At 41.2% G+C, this 24506-nt stretch overlaps 1 protein-coding gene across 17 annotated transcripts in view; it reads right to left on the bottom strand.

The window, feature by feature from the left end:
• Window positions 1–20595: 20595 nt before the first annotated feature.
• LOC114117925 (zinc finger protein 665-like) overlaps window positions 20596–24506 on the bottom strand; it is a 38067-nt gene continuing 34156 nt past the window's right edge. For all 17 annotated transcript variants that reach the window (XM_060399078.1, XM_042231197.2, XM_042231193.2 and 14 more), the window contains one exon: window positions 20596–22954. In XM_060399078.1, coding sequence (XP_060255061.1) covers window positions 21858–22954 — 1097 coding nt within the window. In that variant the 3' untranslated portion in view covers window positions 20596–21857. The remainder of the gene's footprint in view (window positions 22955–24506) is intronic.

Consider the following 24506-nt stretch of genomic DNA (forward strand, 5'->3'; position numbering starts at 1 on the left):
GTGCTTCATGGTATTGAAATTCCCCTTCACCAAAACCTTACATATTGAACTTCCCCCACTGCAGCTTTGGAGCAGTCTCTCACAGTGCTCAGACTATTCTCCTGATATGACTGTTTAGCAAATATGACCCTACTCTGGGGGGCATTTCATGACCATTTGGTCCCGCATTGCTGGGAAGGCTCATTCCCAGTTCTGAAGAAGGTTTTTGCTGATATGCCGTGCAATGTGCTATTACTGGACTAGGTCTTAATAGTCAAAGATCTCTGGACACCTGTCAGAGCTATCTGAGATGCTGCCTCCCTGGCTGCAGTCCTCATTTTCCCCAAATAAATCTTAACTTGCAACTCTCAAGTTGTACATCTTTTTTAATTGATACATCCTCTTCTGACAACACGAGACGACTCTACACAAGGACATCACCAGATGCTCAGTACTGAAATCAGATTGATCATGTTCCTTGCAGCTGAAGATGGGGAAGCTCTGTACAGTTAGCAAAAACAAGACCAAGAGCTGACTATGACTTAGATCATGAACTCCTTACTGCCAAATTCAGACTGAAATTGAAGAAAGTAGGGAAAACCACTAGACACCATTCAGGTATGACCTAAATCAAATCTCTTATGATTACACAGTGGAAGTGACAAATGGTTTCAAAGGATTAGATCTGATAGAGAGAATGCCTGAAGGACTATGGACAGAGGTTCATGACATTGTACAGGAGGCAGTGATCAAGACCATCACAAGGAAAAAGAAATGCAAAAAGGCAAAATGGTTGTCTGAGGAGGCCTTACAAATAGCTGAGAAAAGAAGAGATGTGAAAGGCAAAAAAGAAAAGGAAAGATAAAGCCATTTGAATGAAATGTTCCAAAGAATAGCCAGGAGAAGTAAGAAAGCCTTCTTAAGTGAACAATGCAAAGAAAGAGAGGAAAGCAATAGAATGGGAAAGACTAGACATCTCTTCAAGAAAATTAGAGGGACAGAGGACAGAAATGGCATGGACCTAACAGAAGTAGAAGAGATTAAGAAAAGGTGGCAAGAATACACAGAAGAACTATACAAAAAGGATCTTAATGAGCCAGGTAACCATGATGGTGTGATCACTCACCTAGAGGCAGACATCTTGGAATGTGATGTCAAGTGGGCTTTAGGAAGCATTACTGTGAACAAAGCTAGTGGAGGTGATGGAATTCCAGCCGAGCTATTTCAAATCCTCAAAGATGGTGCTGTGAAAGTGCTGCACTCAATATGCCAGCAAACTTCGAAAACCCAGCAGTGGCCACAAGACTGGAAAATGTGAGTTTTCACTCCAATCCCAAAGAATGTTCAAACTACCACACAATTGCACTCATCTCACCCACTAGGAAAGTTAAGTTCAAACTTCTTGATTAGAAGTCAGCTTCCATCGTCAGCTCCTCCTCATCGGGTTGGGGAATTTTCTGTCCTTACATGGTCAAGCTTGGACTCTCATGGCTCAATGGAAATGCACAAAAATTTGGTGAATCATCTCAGGTTTCAGCATAATGTCACCTTTTCCTTATATTTTTGTTTTTAGTGCACACAAAGAAGCATGTGCTAGGGGGTCATTAACTTACTGAGACCACTGGGCAGGATGTGGGGCTCATACCACTGCTGTTTTATTGTTTGGGGGCAGGTCCTGTGTCTTTGCCACATGGTTTTGTTGCTGAGCAAACCTGCTTTCTTGACTGATCCTTTAACTTACAAAGTCTCCTATACTTTTCTCTTTATTTACAATCCCCTAGTGAGATTAACGATTTAATCACCTACTCTGTCTCTTTTCTCTATCCTTACCAACTTGATTTACTTTAGTCTACTTGCCAGTCAGTCTGGGTGACCCAGGTTCCTGTGTTGGGTCCCTATCTGGGGAGGTCTGACAGCAGTCTTTATTTTTTAGCATGAATCATGCAAGTTTGAGGGGCTCGCTGGATGGTCTTCCACAGGTTAGGCTCCATTAGGAACTTGTGAATCTGCTGTGGCATCTCTCTTGGTGTGGGTGCTGTTACTGTGGTGTGGCACGATGTGCAAGAGGGCCTCAGGAGTCAGGACAGTTCCACATGCACACATCTCCCCGGTGTGTGGTGTGGTCCAGAGTGAATCCCCACTCCTTTTCTGTATACACCACCTGGTATTTTGACAAGTTGATCTGTAGTGACCCTCTCATGGCTTGAGAATCACCTGCCTTTGCTGCCTGCCTTTGCAGCTTGGTCAGCTATCTGGTTGCTTTGGATTATATGACTTTCACCCTTCTAGTGGCCTGGACAGTGCACTCCGGCCACCAGTGAGGGCTTGTGGATGGCTTCTCATCGTGACAGGATCTCAAAGCATGTTTTCTGTCTTTACTGTCCAAAGCGAGGAGCCCCCTTCTCTGCAGATGGTCCTGTGAGCAGGCACCGTAGGGAAAGCAGAGCAGGAGCCTCTGTACGTATCATTCACGTGCCTTCAGGGAGCAGTAGGGCTCCTGTCAGAGCAGTGACTTCTGCCTCCTGAGCTGAGCTCCCTAGGGGCAGGGCTTTTGCTTCTACCACCTTTTCAAGGGTTAGCACCACAGGACTTCCCTAGCAGTCCAGTGGTTAAGACTCTGCACTTCCACTGCAGGGAGTGTGGATTTGATTCCTGGCTGGGAAACTAAGATCTTGTAGGCTGTGTGGCAAAAAAACCCAATGGGTTTTCACTACATACCGAATACGTCCCCTGCCTTGGTCCACGAAGCTGCTTCCATCCATGAACAGGTCCACCTCCAACTCAGCCAAGGCTTGTGTGTTGAGCCCAGTCTGCTTGAGGCAGTCATGCTCAGGGGGGTGTGCAGCAACCGTCGGGAGCAGGGACGCTGGATTCAGGGCCAAAGTGACCTGAAGTTTTAGAGTGGAATTGCCTGAGAGAATGGCTTAGTACTTCCCCATTCTCCCAGAAGTCAGCCAATAGCCCCCTTTTTGTCCCAGTGAAGAAAGGACATGAAATGAAGTGAAAGTCGCTCAGTCGTGTCCGACTCTTTGCAACCGCATAGACGATACAGTCCATGGAATTCTCCAGGCCAGAATACTGGAGTGGGTAGCCTTTCCCTTCTCCAGGGGACCTTTCTGACCCAGGAATCAAAGTCGGGTCTCTTGCACTACAGGCAAATTCTCTACCAACTGAGCTACCAGGGAAGCCCGAAGAAAGGACATGGTGAGAGACGCACACAGTGGTGGGCTGCCCCAGGGTGAACTGCTCGGTTTCCTGAAGTCTGGAACAAGGAGTTGCCACAGCTTGAAGGCTAGGGGGCCACCCTGAACATTCTATTTTAGTTGAGAAGTAAGTAGTGGGCCGAGGGATGTTCCCCGGAGCTTGAATTAATATGTGAGACTCAGGCCTTGTCCCTCATGGACCTACAGTGTGAAAGGTTTAAGTCTGCTAGTTCCAAAGCTGGAGCTGAGACTAACCTTGTTTTTATCATTTCCCAGGCTGTTTGGTACTCTCTTGTCGAAGTAAGAGCTCAAGATATATTCTTTTAAAGCCTTAATTCGAGATCCTAATTGGACAGAATCCTGCCTTTCCCAGAAGCCCCTCAGCTCTGTGTGTCTTGGGTGTTCCCAAGCCAGCACTTGCCTATTTTCTGTCAGGCAGAGGATGAAACCCAGGTACGTGACTTGTTACTTACAGACTTGAGCCTTCTTCTGGGAGCCGTTCCATCCACAATTGGCCGAGTTCAGGGTTCTTATGGTATTTTTTAGACACTTTGCTTGTTGAGAGCAAGTCATCCACACACATTGGAGTATGAGCCCGAGCCAACATTTCCCCAAACAAGGTAGGGGAAATCTTCAGTCCCTGAGGCAACACTGTCCAGCAGTACTGTTGGACTCCCTGTGTTTCTGGGTCCTGCCACCAGAAAGCAGACAGCTGCAGTGGTTCTTCTGCAGTAGGAATGCAGGGAAAAGTATGCTTCAAGTCTAGAACTGAGCACCAGCAGTATTGTCCCACAGCAGTTGTGAGCAGAACATATATGGATTACTTACTACAGGCTGCCAATCTTGGGCTGTCTCACAAATGGCCCTGACGTCTTGGACAATGATTCGTACACTGCTGAGTTCGCCTCTTTGGGAGGATAGGAGTTTTATATAGGAATCTACAAGGTTTAATTAGTCCCAGTTAAGCCAACTTTTCAAGAACTGTCTGAATTATCTTTGCGGTCTCTTGCCTCAGAAGGTACTGTTTTAAATTAGGTGTACCAGTGTCTTTTTTTTTTTTTTTTTTTTTGGCTGTCCTGCACAGTTTGCAGGATCCTAAGTTCCCTCACCAGGAATCGAACCCAGGCCACTGCAGCAAAAGTGCCAACTTGTAACCACTGACCCACCAGGGAATCCCTCCAGTGTCCCTAATAACAGGATTTGTATTGGCCATGTGTTTGTTGGCCTTCCCTGTGGTGCTGTCAGTCCACACTTCCTGCCTTACCTTTTTGTATACCTGGGGAGGGGGAATCAGTCTCCTTCTCCAGAGTGTCCACAAATATCATCTGCCTGCTTACCAGGTGCCCTGACAGGATGCAGAGGTCAAGCTGTTCTGGTAAAAAATCATTTGTGCGTTTAATTTACAGAAGAGGGATTGGACATGTTGGCATATATAAGAAACTGTGTTTCAGGTTGAGGTCCCCTAATCGGCATTGCAGAGGTTGTAAGAAAGAACAGCTTTGCACTTCTCCAGAAACTCCTGTGACCAGGATGGACTGAGTCGTTCTCTGCGCCATCTTGCTATCTACCAGAGTGTGCCGCACTGTAGCTATCAGAAGGTCAGTCAGCTTGTCCCCACTGTCACAGGTACCTGGGGCTCCTGGGGCATCATCAGAGTGTTCATCTCTTTCTACTGCAGTGACAGGCTCCTGTCTGTTACTGCTTTCCTTCTTACTCCTTAGCCAAGGACAGTCTGTTTTCCAGTGCCCTCCTTACACTAAGCGCGTTGTTGCCTCCCCCACAGTGGCTCACCTCTCCTCAGGTTACTCGTGCTCTGGGAATCCACTGCTGCCACCAGGTAATGTGGCTTTCAGTCTTGCATCTTCTTGCTTCTTTTGTTGTTCCCTGTTGTTGAACACTTTTAAAGCAACATCTGTCAGTTGAGAAGGGGTCATTCCAAGTGGACCATCTAACTTCTGTGATTTTCTTATGTCTGGGGAGCTTTGTCCAATAAGGGTTATGTTTACCATTCTCATTATTTTCAGAGGCCTCAGGGTTTGCATCAGAGCAGTGCCTATAAGTATGATAAACTCTTTCTAGAAACTGATGGATCGTCATTGGGTTTTTGGTGTATCTCTTGAATTTATCTAAGCTCTATTGCCTGGGTATTCCTTTTCAAAGACCTGCTCAGATACACTTACTCTAATGCTCTCAGTTCAGTTCAATCTCTCAGTCATGTCCAATCCTCTGTGATCCCATCGACTGCAGCATGCCAGGCTTCCCACTCCATCACCAACTCCCGGAGCTTACTCAAAATCATGTCCATTGAGTCAGTGATGCCATCCAACCATCTCATCCTCTGTCGGTCGTCCCCTTCTCCTCCTGCCTTCAATCTTTCCAGCATCAGGGTCTTTTCCAATGGGTCAGTTCTCTGCATCAGGTGGCCAAAGCATTGGAGTTTCAGCTTCAGCATCAGTCCTTTCAATAAACACCCAGGACTGATTTCCTTTAAGATGGACTGGTTGGATCTCCTTGCAGCCCAAGGGGCTCTCAAGAGTCATCTCCAATATCACAGTTCAAAAGCATCAATTCTTTGGCACTCAGCATTCTTTATAGTCCAACTCTCACATCCATACATGACTACTGGAATAACCATAGCCTTGACTAGATGGACCTTTGTAGGCAAAGTAATGTCTCCGCTTTTTAATATGTTGTCTAGGTTGGTCATAGCTTTTCTTCCAAGGAGCAAGTGTCTTTTAATTTCATGGCTGCCGTCACCATCTTCAGTGATTTTGGAGCCCCAAAAATAGTGTCTCACTGTTTCCATTGTTTCCCCAACTATTTGCCATGAAGTGATGGGACAGAATGCCATGATATTAGTTTTCTAAATGTTGAGTTTTAAGCCAGCTTTTTCACTTTCCTCTTTCACGTTCATCAAGAGGCTCTTTAGTTCGTTACTTTATGCCATAGGGTGGTGTCATCTGTATATCTGAGCTTATTGATATTTCTCCTGGCAATCTTGATTCCAACTTGTTTCATCCAGCTCGGCATTTCGAATGATGTACCCTGCATATAAGTTAGATAAGCAGGGTGACAATATACAGCCTTGATGTACTCCTTTTCCTATTTGGAACCAGTCTGTTCTTCCATGTCCAGTTCTAACTGTTGCTTCCTGAGCTACATACAGATTTCTCAGGAGGCATGTCAGGTGGTCTGATATTCCCATCTCTTGAAGAATATTTCATAGTTTGTTGTGATCCACACAGTCAAAGAGTATTCAATGGAGCAGAAGTAGATGGGAGGACTATTCTATTTAAGGGGCAGGGTTTCTGGGAATTGGGCCTCTGCCTGCCTTTTGGCCTTTTATGGTTATCCTGTGAACTATCATTGTGCCTGTGTGTGTGTCGTTTAGGGGATGTGTTAGAGTGAGAGTGTAATGAGGCTTAAGGTCAACTGGAAGTAGACTCTTCCACCATCTTGTGCCTAGTTTTTGTCATATCCTTTTTTCTCAATGACTGTGGCATCCCGTCCCCCCACTTCTTTTAATGGTTGTGCCCTGCCCCCTTCCTTCTGTCTCATTGTGATCCTTTAGAATATTGAGAATGTTGTCTTCTAAGGAGTGATGTGGCTTGGTGCCAGAGGAAAAAAAAAAATTGATCTTTATGGTTGGGCAGGTTCTTCCATCGAGGTCTGGTTAACAGAGGGCTCATGCAAGAGGAGGAGGGAGCCAAAATCGGCAGAGGAAAAGTTTGCATTGAATTTTCCTGTCTTGCCTTAAACTGTTGAGTTTTTATTTCATCAGTGCTCTCTCAGGAGGCAGACATCTTAGTGCATCCCACCTACTCTGAATGTGTGGGCAAGAGGGATCAGGAGACAGAGTGACTGAGAGAAATAGAAACGTGAGGAGAACAGAAGAGTGGGTGAGATCAGAGGGCAGTGTGGAGGATGGGTGTTTTGCAAAGAGATGGTAAGAATGAAAGAATAAACAGTGAAAGTAGCAAATGGTAAAAAACAAAGTGAAAGAAAGCTGGGATCTCTTGGGACATTGAAGGAGTAAAGACAGAATAGGAGAGGAACCCCTGATCAGTATGAAAAGGGAAGGTTAGTCCCTTAGTCGTGTCTGACATTTTGTGATTCCCATGAACTGTCATCCACTAGGCTCATCTGTCCATGGAATTCTCCAGGTAAGAATACTGGAGTGGGTTGCCATTTCCTGCTCCAGGGCTGATCAGTATAGTGAGGGTACAAAAGGGTGGGAGACATGACCTAGGGAGAGACTTGATGCTAGGAGAGAAGGGCTGGAGTGGGGACAAAGTGAGCAGAGGAAGAGAGGGTGGAAAGGTAGTTCGGCCACCAGAGGCGGGGCAGAGTGGGGATGAAGGGCGTGTCACAGATTCAATGGTGGTAACCTGGAGGACTGAAAGAGAGGGCCACAAGGAAACAGGTCAGAAAGGTTGAGGGGGAACAATGTGCAGAGAGGCAGGACAGCAGAGGGGAACAGAGAGACAAACCAAATGAAAGGGAAACACGTGGAAGTGAGGGGGTGGAGATCTGGACCCAGATGAGTGTTGAGCTGTTTGCTTATGCATGATTAAGTTGTGATGTATTTGATTTGTGGCTTTGGACTCCAAAAAATACCTTCTAAAATTATTCTGATAAAGATGAGAATTGAAACTGTCCTGTCTGTATGTGTGCATCTTGTAATTATTTGTATCATAATAGAGCTTCCATCTGCCATCCTGGTCAGCCCAGGGGACAGTGACTGGACTCAGACAGCTGTGGGTCACCGCTTCTGTTTCCTGGTGTGGAGTAGAGGATGGGGAGACTGGTGGAGCCAGAAGTTACATCTGTCACCATGTGGTGCCTCTCTGAAGGAATGTTAAAGGTGCTTTTATTCCTTCTGGTGATGGTTTTTCTTTTTGCTTTACATTGAATTGTTTTCTATAAAGAATTATTCTGAAATGTACTTTGCTGGCTTCCTATAATCCACTCATATTCTTATGCTATATTCGAAAAGCCTTTAAAATATTTGGCTATGCTGGATCTTAGTTTTAGCATGTGGGATCTTAGCCACTGGACCACTAGGGTAGAAGAACCGTGACACCAGACTTTTTTTTAATTAAAAAAAAACTTTATAGTTTTGTTTTTTATCCCCATTCATTTCAAGTTTAGATCAGGACTTGTATGCTTTCTCCTCTTTATGTTACATGTTGAAAAAGTTCGTTGGTAATAACTTAATAATTTTACACTTTTGATGAGTACTTGGTAAGAAGTATTACCAAGTATTACCAAGTACTTGGACTGTAGTCTGCCAGGCTCCTCCATCCATGGGATTTCCCAGGCAAGAATACTGGAGTGGGTTGCCATGCCCTCCTCCAGGGGATCTTCTGGACCCAGGGATAGAACCAGGGTCTCCGAATTGCAGACAGACTCTTTACCATCTGAGCCACCAGGAAAGCCCAGTAAAGAAAGTTGATGATCATTTAACAGTCTCTTTTCTTCCCTTTTTTATAATGTAAAACAGTGAGCTGTGAGGTACTAAATAGACATTCACCTAAGTCCCTTCTCTGTAAATGAGAATCTGTCTACTTATGATGAGATAAATAGACATGTCTGTTCAGCATATTTCTAACTTAACTCCATTTCAGTGTTTTCCGGAGGAGTAGCTATGTTTTTGAAACTCAGTATTTTTTTTTAAGTATTTTATTTAGATTTTTCTGGCAAAGAGGAATTACATGGTTGTTATCTATGTGACTAGGGATTCCTTGTTTGCTCAGTGGTAAAGATTCCACCTGCCATGCAGGAGGTGAGGAAAGACCCTCTAGAGAAGGAAATGGCAACCCACTCCAGTGTTCTTGCCTGAATTCCATGCACAGAGGCGCCTGGCAGGCTATATAGTCCATGGGGTGGCAAAGTTGGACACTGAGCAACTAAACCACCACCAGTGTGATCAGATCTTGAAAGAGAGCTTTCCTTTGTGCTTATGGACACAGAAGATGGTCCCAGTGTTTTTAAGTGGGATGCACACTAAGGACAAACTGTCCAGTGACTAGCCCATCATGCGACCTCTCCAGAATTCAGTTATACCTGGTTCTTTCACTCAAGACAGTTTCAGAAATGTCTCCCTGGTGGGCCTCAGGGAGATTGAGAGACCCCTGAAGTGACTGGCTCAGTTGGGTGTGTGTCTGTGTGTTCACGAGGGTAGTGCCTACTTGTAATTCAAATTTTGAATGGATCCCAACAAATTCTCTGGCTGTCCAGTGGTCAGGACTCAGTATTTTCACTGCCTCCGGCAGGGACTAGAGGAAGTAAGATGCACAAGTCATGTGGAATGCCAGTCCTTTCAGAATGAAAAACAAAAAATGCCAGAGTGCAGGCTGGTGGAGTCATACGTCTTTCTCTGCATTAGGATAAACATGAAAAATTATGTGTTCCACGGGCTTCTAATTGTCTGTCCTCTGGACATGTAGTCACAACCCCACCCTAGGCACAGACCGTTTTCTCATGGTTCACTCTGCTCCGGTCACTTTCATCTTTTCTTTCTCAAAGTTGAGGTTCCTGTTCCTCTCCTTTGTCTCTCAGATCCTCAGGTCTAGGCTCAAAGATATCTTCCCATCCATCATGTACTGTTACCATGGTTTTATGGCCTCCCTGTCAATAACCTATCAACAACCACATCAGAACGGCCCATCTCCTTTGATTGAGTTTTCCTTCCTTTCTCTTCATCGACGGGCACACAATGTTGATTTTCTTCCCTGAATGCCTGCAACATGTCAGTCTGGGGATGTGTGTAGGCATGTGTGTAGGGGTTAAGACGAACTGTGAACTTCCAGATGTTAAAGCTGGTTTTAGAAAAGGCAGAGGAACCAGAGATCAAATTGCTAACATCCACTGGATCATGGAAAAAGGAAGAGAGTTCCAGAAAAACATCTATTTCTGCTTCATTGACTATGCCAAAGCCTTTGACTGTGTGGATCACAAGAAACTGTGGATAGTTCTGAAAGAGATGGGAATACCAGACCACCTGAGCCGCCTCTTGAGAAATCTGTATGCAAATCAGGAAGCAGCAGTTAGAACTGGACATGGGAACAACAGACTGGTTCCAAATAGGAAAAGGTGTACATCAAGGCTGTATATTGTCACCCTGCTTTTTTCACTTCTATGCAGAGTACATCATGAGAAACGCTGGACTGGAAGAAACACAAGCTGGAATCAAGATTGCCGGGAGAAATATCAATAACCTCAGATATGCAGATGACACCACCTTTATGGCAGAAAGTGAAGAGGAACTAAAAAGCCTCTTGATGAAAGTGAAAGAGGAGAGCGAAAAAGTTGGCTTAAAGCTCAACATTCAGAAAACGAAGATCATGGCATCTGGTCTCATCACTTCATGGGAAACAGATGGACAACCAGTGGAAACAGTGGCAGACTTTATTTTTTGGGGCTCCAAAATCACTGCAGATGGTGACTGCAGCCATGAAATTAAAAGACGCTTACTCCTTGGAAGAAAAGTTATGACCAACCTAGACAGCATATTCCAAAGCAGAGACATTACTTTGCTGACTAAGGTCCATCTGGTCAAGGCTATGGTTTTTCCAGTGGTCATGTATGGATGTGAGAGTTAGACTGTGAGGAAGGCTGAGCGCTGAAGAATTGATGCCTTTGAACTGTGGTGTTGGAGAAGACTCTTGAGAGTCCCCTGGACTGCAAGGAGATCCAACCAGTCCATTCTGAAGGAGATCAGCCCTGGGATTTCTTTGGAAGGAATGATGCTAAAGCTGAAACTCTAGTACTTTGGCCACCTCATGTGAAGAGCTGACTCATTGGAAAAGACTTTGATGCTGTGAGGGATTGGGGGCAGGAGGAAAAGGGGACGACAGATAATGAGATGGCTGGTTGGCATCACTGACCCGATGGACGCGAGTCTGAGTGAACTCCAGGAGTTGGTGATGGACAGGGAGGCCTGGCGTGCTGCGATTCATGGGGTCGCAAAGAGTCGGACACGACTGAGAGACTGAACTGAACTGAACTGAATGTATGGTCCATTTTCACCTGTTACTAAAGAGCTTCTAAATGTTGTGGCATTTTCTATTGGAAATTTTATTCCCTATGATTGGCGACCTTTAATAAAAGCTCTCCTTAAACCAGGAGAATATCTTCAATGGACAATGTGGTTTCATGATATAGCCAGAGATCATGCTAACAAGAATGCTCGAGCTGGAACTCCCCCAAACCAAATTACTTTTGAAATGTTAACTGGTGCCAGACAATTTGACCATAGAAGCTCAAATACAATGCCCTCCCTTATTGCATGAACAATGGAAAACAGTGGTCCTTGAAGCTTGGGATCGAATTACCCCTCAAAGAGAGCCTACAGGTAGCTACACTAAAACATTACAAGGACCTAATCAACGTTATGCTGGTTTTTTAGCTCGATTAGAAACTATTTCCCGTACTGTAATCAGAGAAGCCCAAAAGTAGCTAGAGAAATTACTTGCTTATGAGAATGCAAATCAGGAATGTCAAAGAGCTATCGTTCCAATTCGTGAGACTGGGACTATCATTAATTATTTGAAGGCTTGTGGCAATCTAGAATCAGAAACTGAAAAGATGCAAATGCTAGCTAAGACAATGGCTCCTGCCTTCTAGGAAGGGAAATGAAGCATACTTTACATGTGGAGATAAAAACCATTTAGAAAGGGACTGCCCTAAGAAGGCTACTAAAAAACTTCAAAGAATCTGCCCTCGCTGCCATAGAGGAATGCATTGGGCCAAAGACTGTAAATCTAAATTTGATATTGAAGGAAAACCTATTCCGGGAAACTCCAAACAGGGGACCCCCCACCACCCCCGCCAGGTACCCTACAACAAAAACCAGGGGCAACTTCTATCTTTTCCCTCAAACCCTCAATATCTGGCAGTGTTGCCATCGATATACCAGCCCTAAATGATTTTTTCCTTTACCCTCAAGCAGTCCCTTCTAGAGTACCTACCGGACTTTTTGGACCCCTGCGCCCACAAACCTTCAGTCTCTTGCTTGGCCAATCTAGTCTGACTTCTAAAGGAATTACTGTTCACCCTGGAGTAATTGATTCAGATTACAAGGGAGAGATTCAAATTATGATGTCATCTCAGATTCTATGGCAATTCAAAAAGGGGGACAAAATTGCTCAATTACTTCTTTTGCCTTACATTTCTATTAACTCCTCTAATAATGTACGGACAAGCAGATTCGGCAGATCTAAAACAATCCTTAAGGACATCATTGGTATCTCAATATGCCCGACCACATATAAATATCAAAATTAATGGTACAAGATTTTCTGGTCTCCGTGACACTGGATCTGATATTACTATTATTTCCAAACACTTATGGCCCCAAACCTGGCCTATACAAAACATCTCTTGCCAAATTGCAGGAATTTCTCAAACCAAAGTACAAGAAATTTATCAAAATATTAAAATCTACCCATATGAAGGACTGAAAGGCCAGCCTGCAACATTAAGACCTTATGTGATAGATGCACCCCTTAATCTAATAGGAAGGAACTTACTTATGCAATGGCAAACTCAGATATACATTCCACATTTTTCCTAGGGGCCACTGCTCATTTAACAAACAAAGCAATGATTAAAATAACTTGGAAGAATGACGAGCCTATCTGCACAGAACAATGGCCCCTTAAGAAAGAAACATTACAGGCTACTAAAGAACTTATAGACACACAATTAGAATTAAAACATATTGAGGAATCTTACTCTTCTTGGAACTCTCCTATTTTTGTTATAAAAAAAGAAATCTAACAAATGACATCTCTTAACAGACCTTAGAAAAGTTAATGCATCTATGAATCCCATGGGTGCACGACAACCAGGGATCCCATCCCCTACTACTGTTCCTCAAAATTGGCACATTATTATTACTGATTTACAAGATTGCTTTTTAAATATGCCTTTACACCCTTTAGACTGAGAGAGATTCACTTTCTCTCTCCCTTTTCCTAATCACATCGGGCCTCATAAAAGATTTCAATAGACTGTGTTACCTCAAGGTATACTTAACAGTCCCATTTGTCAAAATTTTGTAGCCAAGGCTTTACATCCAATGTAAATGTCACAGCAATTCCCTCATGCATATATCATTAGTAATATACTGTAACTACAAAAAAGAGAAGTGATATTTTTGACACTGAATGGCCATGATATTCATTCTTTAGACTCCAGAGAAAACTGATTAAAATAAAATCTTTTTAGAAATTGCAAAACCGGTTCTTCTTATATGTGCAGTTAGGAAAAGGTTAACTGGTTAAAATACTTTTTTGGAGCTCCAATTCTGCCTGGGAAACAAAAACAGGCCTAGGAAAAAACCTAAAGTTAACTCTTATCACGTCCTTGGGATACACAGCCCACTCTATCTGGGACTCCAGCCATAAACAAATTGGTGGAACTAAGGGGCAAAAAATATATATATATAAAAGATATTTTAAACATCAAGTGGAAAACTATATCTGTCTGTCTATCTAAAATTATCTATGTCTCAATGTATGTCTTTGTTTTTGGATAATATGAAATTAATGAGCTCTATTTAAATTCAAGTTCATCTGAACTGAAAAATATTCAATATTAAATATGTTTATTTAAATATAAATCTAATTTAAATATAATTATTTGCTAATCTAATTAAGACATGTCTTAAATCATCATTATATGATACTTTTATTGTGCCTAGATTTAAGGTAAACTAGGTTTGTCAACAAAAAAGAAACTGTTTATATAAATGAGATGAAAACTTTAAGATGAACTCTAATAAAAAATAATGTCTACCTAAAATAATCTCTTAGGATTGGGTTAACTTAAATTCATAAAATTGTACTAAACGAAATAATGTTTATTAAATAGCTAGGTCATTTCCAAATAAAGTAAGATTTTAAAACATTAATTACTGAACACTAACTTCCTCTTACAAAAAGTTTTTCTTACAGAAAAACTGGAGATTTTAGACTATTAATATATAGAAAATATATATTTATATAAAAATATATAATAAATACATTCACCAATCTATAAAATGCTAATATACAAGACACTTCATAGTTGCTAAAGGAAAGTAAGATGTGTATCAATCGAGACATGTAAGAAGGAAGAGGAAGTAAGTTCAGAGCAATGATTTTCATCCATTTGCCATAAAATTCTCTTTCATTTGTCAGAAACCTGTATTTTGCAAATACAAACATATAAAAAAGGTTTCTGACAAATGAAAGAGAATTTTATGGCAAATGGATGGAACTCATTGCTCTGAACTTTCTTCCTCTTCCTTCTTACATGTCTCGATTGATACAAATTCTTCTTTTACATGGGGCACACCTCTCTGAGATGAAACTACACAACATGTTATAACCCACCTGTTAGCTTACTTTGCAATAATGAGAACACCTAATTCTATAAAGACAGACAATGCCCTGCCTATATTCTAAGCGTTTCAAACAATTTTTACATTCATTCTCTATTAAACAGATTACAGACATTTCTTATAATCCACAAACACAAGACACAGTTAAACAAACACACTACACACTGAAACTACAAATGAAAAATTAAACACGGGGGAATACACAGGAACACTTTTATCTTCCTTATCCAGAGCACACTTTACTAGATTCCAATGCAATATATTCTTTAAGCCTATAACTATTGTTAATATAGCTTTGTTTTAAATTTTTTAAACTGACTGCAAGGAGGTATCTTGACACGAGCAGAAAAACATTTCCAGGAATTGAAGGACTCTTCTCTTCCTCTGCCCATTTGGTACCAAGACAGGTTGAATAAACAATGAAAATCTTGGAAATTAATCTTATAGAAAGAGGGGTATGCTTGTATTTCCCCAGATGGATCCAATGAACCCACATGGCTTCCTCTTTGGAAGATCCGACCCAAGGGGGCCCCGGGCCTTCAACATAGAAACGAGATAACAAAAACCCCAGGAGGAAGAAATTCCAATACAGGCCATGGTGGCTCTAAAGATCTCCAGAAAGCACTGCCCTCAGCGGCATCAACCTTATGATCTCCCGTCTTGGAGATAAATAAAAACCCTTACTAATCAAGCTGAAAATCCAGTTTCTCAATAGAGAAATGCCTCGGAGTCCTGAAAATATTTTTGTTGCCCTGCTTGCTTTGCTTGCTGCTGCTTCCCCCTGACTCAAGCTGAACTAATCAATCACACTGGGCTTACATACCCAACACCCCCTTTACTTCAGGTTGTAGAATGGACAGAGAAAGGACCAATCATATTAACCAATGACTTCATACATATGCCTTCTCCCTGGAGCCTTAAAGGGCCCTCTCACCCTGAAGAAGAAGGGAAACTAATGTCTCTCTAGGTTATGAAGTCCTTCCTTTCTGTTTGGGCCCAGCAAACTTATGCATAAATGTTAGCAGACAAACTTGGGCTTTTGCCCTGCCTCCAAAAGAGGACTTTCATATGCTGCTTAGATTATTTACTGCCCTTTCTTTGTCCATGAACCATGTTTATACTACTGAAACTTTAGGGAAAGAGTTAGGGAAAGAACAAAGAACACTATGCAAAGGGTTTACTAATAAGAACTTTAAATATACTCCGGTTCGTTGGGACAAGTGTCAGGCCAAATCAGGAAAATTAATGTCTGTGGCTAATCATACAATTGTCGATTGGGGACCCCATGGCATGTGGTTATCTAACTGCTCAGGTGATATTAACAGCACTGCGTGTGATTATGCTTCTCAAGTAGCATAGAAGGTTAGTAACACTATACTGCAACATTACCATGACAAAGGACTTCTTGGGTGGCTTGGTGGAATGGCACCCACCTCGTCCTCAGATAGTCCTCGATAACCAGATTGGGCCTGAACAATGGGACACCTGGAAACTTGCTGCGAGCACCGAAGAACTTAGGACTTGGATTGGACATTTCACAGAGGCTAATCAGTCATAGAAACTATTTCATTCATTATAATCAATCATATTTCATACAAGCTTGTGCTCCCCTTCCTTTTGTTCTAGCTATAGGAAGTTTACAATTCAATAAGACTTTACATTCTGTAGCTTGTATAAATTGCAAATTATATACTTAACTCTGTTTCCTTAAGAAATGACTCCCTTTCAATTCTTCGATCTCAACGTAGTCTGTGGTTACCAATAAATCTCCAGCGGCCCTGGGAAGAAGGCCCCATGGCTGGACTTGCTTCCCGGTTACTTACTAAACTGCTCCAGTGATCGAGAGGATTCACTGGATGGCTGATTCTTGGCATTTTGTGATTAATAGCTATTTGCACCACTGCTGCCGTCACTGGCATTGCTTTACAAACCTCAACTCAAACACATCATTTTATCCAAAATTGGACTAAAGATGCTCATACTATGTGGGCCTTTCAGGCTCAGATAGATGAGGATATTCAAGATGAAATACAGGAACTAAAAACAGTCATCAAATGGGTTGGAGATTAATTAACAGATGTACAAAAATATGTGATGCTAAAATGTGATTGAAATTCTACCCAATTTTGTGTTACACCTGTTCAACAATAGTACCTAGAACGTGGAACAAATCAATTTTCATTTACAAAACATACATGACAATGCCTCTCTGAATGTACAATTATTACAAAAAGAAATCTTTGAAATCTTTTCTAAAAATCTGCCCTCTTCCACTAATTTGCAAACTTTAGCTGAACAACTAGCTGATCAATTATCTGGGTTAGACCCACGTGGATGGTTTCAAAGCATTACTCACAGCACTGGGTCTGGAACTGTAATTTTGGTGACTGTCTTGACAATTATATTTGTCGTTCTTCGTTGCCTTCATGCAAAATTATTAGAACTAAACAAACTCAAACGGTCAGAACCCTTTTTACAAATATTATAAATAAGTGGGAATTGTCAGGGAATGTTTAACAGGAGGATTCCAACTGCTTTGTCTTCATCCTCTTTCTTGAGATATGGATTGTCTCCTGACCTTGTGACCATTATTAATCCCTTGTTCCCTTGGTAATGGTTGCTGTACATTTGGTTTTCCGATTTTTATCGAAAGAAATTTCTTGTACAACAGCCTATGTACACTCACAGAAAGATCATTAAAGCACCTTTGCTCTATCAGAGCTTGGGTGCCGTATCTTTCTTTCTTTCACTTTCTTATCGTCAACTCCGGACTGCCAGGTTCCGGTCCATTAAAGGACCCCAACAGATTCCAACACAATATACTCTTTAATCCTGAAACTATTGTTAATACAGCTTTATTTGCTTAAAAATTTTAAACTTGCTACAAGGGGATACTTTGACAAAGCAGAAAAACATTTTGAGGCATTGAAGGATACCTCCCTTCCTCTCCCCATTTGGTATCAAGACTGGTTGACTGAACAATGGAAATCTGGAAAATTAATATTACAGGGAAAGGGATATGCTTGTATTTCTTCAGATGGACCCAACGAAATCAGTTGGCTCCCTCTTCGGAAGATCCACCCCAGGGGAGCCACCGGCATTCAAGATAGAGAAGAAACGGTGAAATCCCCAGGAGGAGGATTGAAAAATTTGAAAAACTTGAAAAATTTCCAACAAATGCTGCACTCGAGGTCATCGACCTTACGATTTCCCCACTTGAGGACAAATAAAAACCCTTACTAATCAAGCTGAAAATCTGGTTTCTCAACAGGGAATGCCTCGGAATCCTAAAAATATTTCTGTCGCTATGCTTGCTTTTGCTTCCCCTGCTCAGGCTGATTTGATTAATCACACTTACTGGGCTTATATATCTAACCCCCCCCCCCCCTTTATTGCAGGTTGTAGAATGGACAGATATAGGACCGGTTGTATCCACTAATGACTCAGTACATATGCTGCCTCCTTGGAGCTTGGAGGGGCCCTCTCATCCTGAGGAAGAAGGAAGATTAACATTCCTCTAGTCTATAAAATCCTTCCTTTATGCATGGGTCCAGCAGAATTATTGTTAGTTGACAAACGTGGGCTTTCATCCTGCGTCCAAAAAAGAACTTCCACACATTGTTTAGACTGTTTACTGCCCTGTCTTTTTATGAGAACCATGTCAATGCTACCAAAACTCTAGGACAAGGACAAAAGTTGCAGTGTAAGGGGTTTACTTATAAGGATTTTAAATATGCTCCTGTTTGTTGAGATAGATGTCAAGGTAAATCATGGAAATTCATGTTTGTGGCCAATTACAGCATTGTTGATTGGGTACCCTATGGTATGTGGTTATCTAACTGCTCAGATGATATTAACAGTACTATGTGTCATTATGTTACTCAAGTAACATGGAAGATTACCAACAGTTCAATGGAACACTTCCATGACAAAGGACTCCTTGGCTGGCTTGATGGTGGAATGGCACCTCCTCGTCCTCAAACTGTCCTCAATAAACAAACTGGCCCTGAACAACTGGACATCTGGAAACTTGCTACAAATACTGAAAACTTGGAACCTGGACTGGATATTTCACAGGGACCAGTCATAGTCATAGTAACTATTCCTTCCATTATAATGATTCATATTTTATACAAGCTTGCATTCCCCTTCCTTTTGTTATCGCCACAGGAAACTTACAATTTAATAAGACTTTACATTCTGTATAGATTGCAAATTGTATACTTGTCTTAATTCCTCTGTTTCTCTAAAAAAACGAATCCCTTTTGAGTCTTCAATCTCAATGTAGTCTGTGGTTGCCAGCAGATCTCCAATGACCCTGGAAAGAGGATCCCATGGCAAGACTTACCTCCCAGTTACTCATTAAATTACTCTGACGATCTAAGCGATTAATTAGATGCTTGATTCTTGGCATTTTGGGGTCAACAGCCATTTGCACCACTGCTACTGTCACAGACACTGCTTTACAAACTTCAATTCAAATAAAAAACTTTATTCAAAATTGGACTAAAGATGCTCATACTATATGGGTCACTCAGGTTCAGAAAGATGAAAAAGTTCAAGATAAAATTCAGGAATTAAAAAACAGCCATCCAGTGGGTTGGAGATCAATTAATAGATTTACAAAAACAAGTATTATTAAATTGTGATTGGAACTCTACTCAATTTTGTATCACTCCTCTTCGGTTCAACCATAGCACTTACAACTGGGAAAATATCAAATTTCATTTGCAAGATATGCATAACAATGCTTCCTTAAATGTACAGTTTTACAAAAGGAAATCCCTGAAACCTTCTCTAACAGTCTACCCTCTTCCAACAATTTGGAAACCTTAGCTGAACAGCTAGTTGATCAATAATCTGGGCTAGACCCTCAAAGATGGTTTCAAGGCATTACACATAGTATTGGATCTGGAACTATAACGCTGATAATTATCCTGGTGATTATAATTGTAACATACCGATGCCTTTCAACTAACATTGTTTAAACTAAACAAACTCACTTGCTCAGGGTCTTTTTCACACAAGTATCTACAGTCATCTCCAATTATGAAAAAGTAAAAAAGGGGGAACTGTCAGGGGACATTCAACTTTAAAGGATCCAACATGATATTTTCTTCTTTTGTGTGCTAATTCTCAACTCTATTCTTTATCAGTTCCTGGAAAACAGGAACGAGCAGAGCTGCACGCAGTTCTCAGGACTGAGGTCATGAGAAAGAGCATCTGCTTGGATTCCCTTCAGTGACTTTTTACTTACTATTCAGTTATGCCACTCTTCCTCAGGATATGGAATGCTTTCTGGCCCTTTCATGATTGTTATTTGCTTCACTTTGTTTTTCCTCAATGTTTTTACTGCCTAAAGCTGCCTTGTATAAAGATATATAAACATGTGTTTTTGCAAATAAAGCACCCCTGTTTCACTCGAGACTTGGGGCCCCTGCTTCCTTCTTCTCATCGACTCCATTCCTCAGGTCCCGGCCTACAAAGACCACGACAGCTCTGTCTTCAATTTCCACAAAGAAGAGTAACTCTTCTTTAATCATACATACAACAGTTATTTCTATCCAATGGAGAACATGACCCTATTCCTATGCATTGTTCCTAGCACACCATCAGTCCCTGGTAACTCTCCCTCTCCTCCTACGAAAAGCCCAGGCCTTTTAACATCTTGCCTACTCTGTTCAAGGTCAGTTGGTAGAACATGTTTTATAACAGGCTGGACTATGTACAGAAAGGCTTCCTGATCCTACTGACCATGATGAGTCATGTCCTAGTTTTACATTATTTTCTCCCCTCCCTGTTGCTAATTCACACACACTATTGAATTTTGTAATTCAGGCTGTGTGTTTTTCTAGGGAACATGGATGTGAATGAATTGTATCTAATGAAGTTGGTCCCTTCATCTCATTGATTTCTTCCCAGAGACCATCATGAAACGCATGTAGCAAATGCATTTGATCAATGATTACCAAAGCCAAGCTCTTAGAGCTCACCACACAACAGCCCAATAAACTGAGAGACTACTTGTCGGGCAAGGAATAGTGACTTTATTCAGAAAGCCAGGAGACCAAAAAGATGGCAGACTACTGTCCCAAAGAATCATCTTTGCTGAGGTAGAATTCGGGTTTCTTTTACACGAAAAGATCTCTATAGCGTCTCTTCAAATATGGACTTAATGCAGTTGCTGAGTACCTGAATTAAGTCATCAGAGAATACATATAGTGAAAAAGGTAAAGGATTTGCCACAACTACTGAGTCTGGGAAGTATGGCTCCACTACATTCCTATCTTGTGACTTTTGGGTAAGATCCTTGCCACACACATTACATTGCTGTGTGTTTTCTCCAGGAAAAATACTCTGATACTACTGGCAAGATGTGAGGATAAGGTTATTATTATTATTTTTTAAACATTTGTGAAATTGGTGAGGAATCTTTCTAGAATGAATTCATGTTCTAAAGACCTAATAAATACATATATATCTGGCTTCTATCCAGTATGAATTTTCTCATGAAGCCTATGATGTTGCCACACTCATGATATTTGTATGGTTTCTCAGTAGGATGAATTCTCTGAGCAACTGTAGGGTGTGAATTTTGAACTTTGAATTTTGAAGACTTCTACCATATACCACATGAGTTTCTCTCATGTATGGATTTTCTGATGTTTAGTGAGTGCTGAGACCTGAATAAAGGATTTTCCACAGTCGAAAGATTTGAAAGGTTACTCTATATGTATTCTCCAATGTTTTTTAAGGTGTGAATTTTGACTAAAGAACTTGCCACATTCATTACATTTGAAAGGTCTCTCTCCAGTATGAATTCTCCAGTGAAGTTGAAGATGTGGTTTTTGACCAAAGACTTTTCCACACTCATCCCATTTGTAAGGTATCTCTCCAGTATGAACTGTCTGATGAGTTAAAAGGGTTGACTTTACACGAAAGGCCTTGCCACACTCATCACATTTGTAAGGTTCCTCTCCAGTATGAACCGTCTAATGATGAGCAAGCTTTGAATTTCAGCCAAAGACTTTGTCATATATATCACATTTAAATTTCTTTCTTGTATGAATTTTCTTATCTCCTGAGGTATTAGCTGTCAGTAAAGGCCTTGCCACACTCATCACAAGGTGTCTCTCCAATATGAACTGTCTGATGCCTTAAAAGGATTGACTTTACATGAAAGGCCTGTGACACTCATCACATTTGTTTCTCTCCAGTATGAACCAACTGATGAATTAAAAGGGCTGAATTTTGGCTGAAGACTTTGTCACATATATCACATTTAACTAATTCTTTCCTGTATGAATTTTCTTATGTTTCGTGAGGTGTGAGCTCTGAGTAAAGGCCTTGCCACACCCATCACATTTGTAAGGTTTCTCTCCAGTATGAACTGTCTGATGCCTTAAAAGGACTGACTTTAGACGAAAGGCCTTGCCACACTCATCACATTTGTAAGGTTTCTCTCCAGTATGAACTGTCTGATGCCTTAAAAGGGTTGACTTTTCACGAAAGGCCTTGCCACACTCATCACATTTGTAAGGTTTCTCTCCAGTATGAACCCTCTGATGACGAGCAAGCTTTGAATTTTGGCCAAAGACTTTGTCACATATATCACATTTAAATAATTTCTTTCCTGTATGTATTTTCTTATGTCTACTGAGGTTTGAGCTCCAAGTAAAGGCCTTGCCACACACATCACATTTGTAACGTTTCTCTCCAGTATGAACCCTTTGATGACGAGCAAGGTTTGAATTTTGGCTGAAGACTTTGTCACATATATCACATTTAAATAATTTCTTTCCTGTATGAATTTTCTTTTGTCTCCTGAGGTCTGAGCTGTGAGTAAAGGCCTTGCCACAATCATCACATTTGTAAGGTTTTTCCCTGTGTGCTTTGAGTTCTTGTGTTATTCCTGAAGGATTCATAAAATCATTCCCATATATATTAGAAACACTGGTTTGGACACAAGGAGGAATTCTTTGAACTGGTGAAAATGAGAAACTGTTGTTGACAGAATTCTCAACTTCATTATATTCAGAAATTATTCTACCAGTTTGAAGTATCTGCAGTTTATCCTGAAAGTTAAATCCAAACCTCTTTCCAAAGGGCTTGATGCCTGCATCCTTTCTATCATGCGAATCTCTTCCATCAGGCACATTTCCATTAAGGCTTACAGGTGTCCCTTTGTAATTTCTTTTGTCATCTCTCCCCTGACACTCAAAGTCATCTCTCCCCTGACACATATTTTCCTGACTTTCCCAAAGATGAAAATGTTTGATTTCACAGCTTTCAGGGCTTCCCAGCATCAATGTGTGGAATGTTTCTAGTTTATCACTGTTCACTTTGGGTTGTAAATGCTTGATCACATGTGTAGGAGAGATATCTACAAGATAAAAAGAATCATAGGTATCCTGCTCACAATAATTCAAAAGTAAATGTTTCATGTTGAATATATATTACACCAAAAGTAATGCTTACATCAAGTTATGAAACACCACAATGATCACCTTAAGTGTTTAGAAACACTAAAGGAATAGAATTCTTAACTTAAGAAAGCATAACATAAATTCACCATTAAGGTAGCCTAGTTTTAAAAACCATATGCCAAACACACTCACATTGGACGATAATATGCCAACTCTCAAAAACAGAGTGTTTTTCTACCAGGACCCTTCGGAACATATCAATCAACAGTTGTCTCAAATTGAAAAGAAAAATATTACACTATCATTGTATTCTGCAAACTTACAGTACATAAATAAATTCTAAACAATATATTATATATTCTAACAGTATAAGCTTGGTTTTGGATTAACTATTCATAATTGGTTGTTTACAATTGAAAACAAATGAGAAAATGAAGAATATGATTAAAACAATTTTTTGAAACACCATAGTTTTCTACATCTGCTACAGAACTATGTACCCAAAAAGAAAAGGCATTTTACAATGTTAACAAGTAGTATGTGTCAGCTGTATTGCAGAATACACGCTAAAAGACCATCATCTGTAAATGACACATAAATTAAGATGTAAAATAGTCACCAGTTTTCTAACAGCCAATAAACAATGCAATCCCCACCTATGTTGCTGTTGCTCAGTCATGTTTGCCTTTTTGTGACACGGTGGACTGTAGCGCACCGGACTCCTCTGTCCATGGGATTTCCCAGGCAAGAACAGTGGAGTGGGTTGCCACTACCTTCTCCATGGAATCTTCCTGACGCAGGGATCAAACCTGCATCTTCTGCATTAGAAGGTGAATTCTTGACCACTGAGCCACCAATGTAGGCTAATCTCTGCTGCTGCTGCTGCTGCTGCTAAGTCACTTCAGTCATGTCCGACTCTGTGCGACCCCACAGACAGCAGCCCACTAGGCTCCTCTGTCCCTGGGATTCTCCAAGCAAGAATACTGGAGTCGGTTGCCATTTGCTTCTCCAATGCATGAAAGTGAAAAGGAAAAGTGAAGTCGCTCAGTCTCTTAGCGACTCCATGGACTACAGCCTACCAGGCTCCTCCATCCATGGGATTTTCCAGGCGGGATTTCCCAGGCAAAAATAGTGGAGTGGGTTGCCATTTCCTTCTCCAGCAGATCTTCCTGACCCAGGGACTGAACCTGGGTCTCCTGCATTGTAGGCAGATAGCTTTACCGTCTGAGCCACCAGGGAAGTGGTATGATGATGGCACAAAACAGAAACACAGATCAGTAAAACAGGATAGAAAACCCAGAAATAAACCAATTCACTTAGAGTCAATTATTCTATAACAAAGGAGGAAAGAATATAGAATGAAGAAGTCTCTTTAATAAGTGATGCTGGAATAAATGGATAGTTACATGAAAAAGAATGAAATTACAACATTCTCTAACACCACATACAAGAATAAACTCAAAATGTGTTAAACATCTAAATGCAAGACCAGATACTATAAAATTCATA

This window comes from Ovis aries, chromosome 14 (genome assembly GCF_016772045.2).
Source record: "Ovis aries strain OAR_USU_Benz2616 breed Rambouillet chromosome 14, ARS-UI_Ramb_v3.0, whole genome shotgun sequence".
Taxonomy (NCBI): domain Eukaryota; kingdom Metazoa; phylum Chordata; class Mammalia; order Artiodactyla; family Bovidae; genus Ovis; species Ovis aries.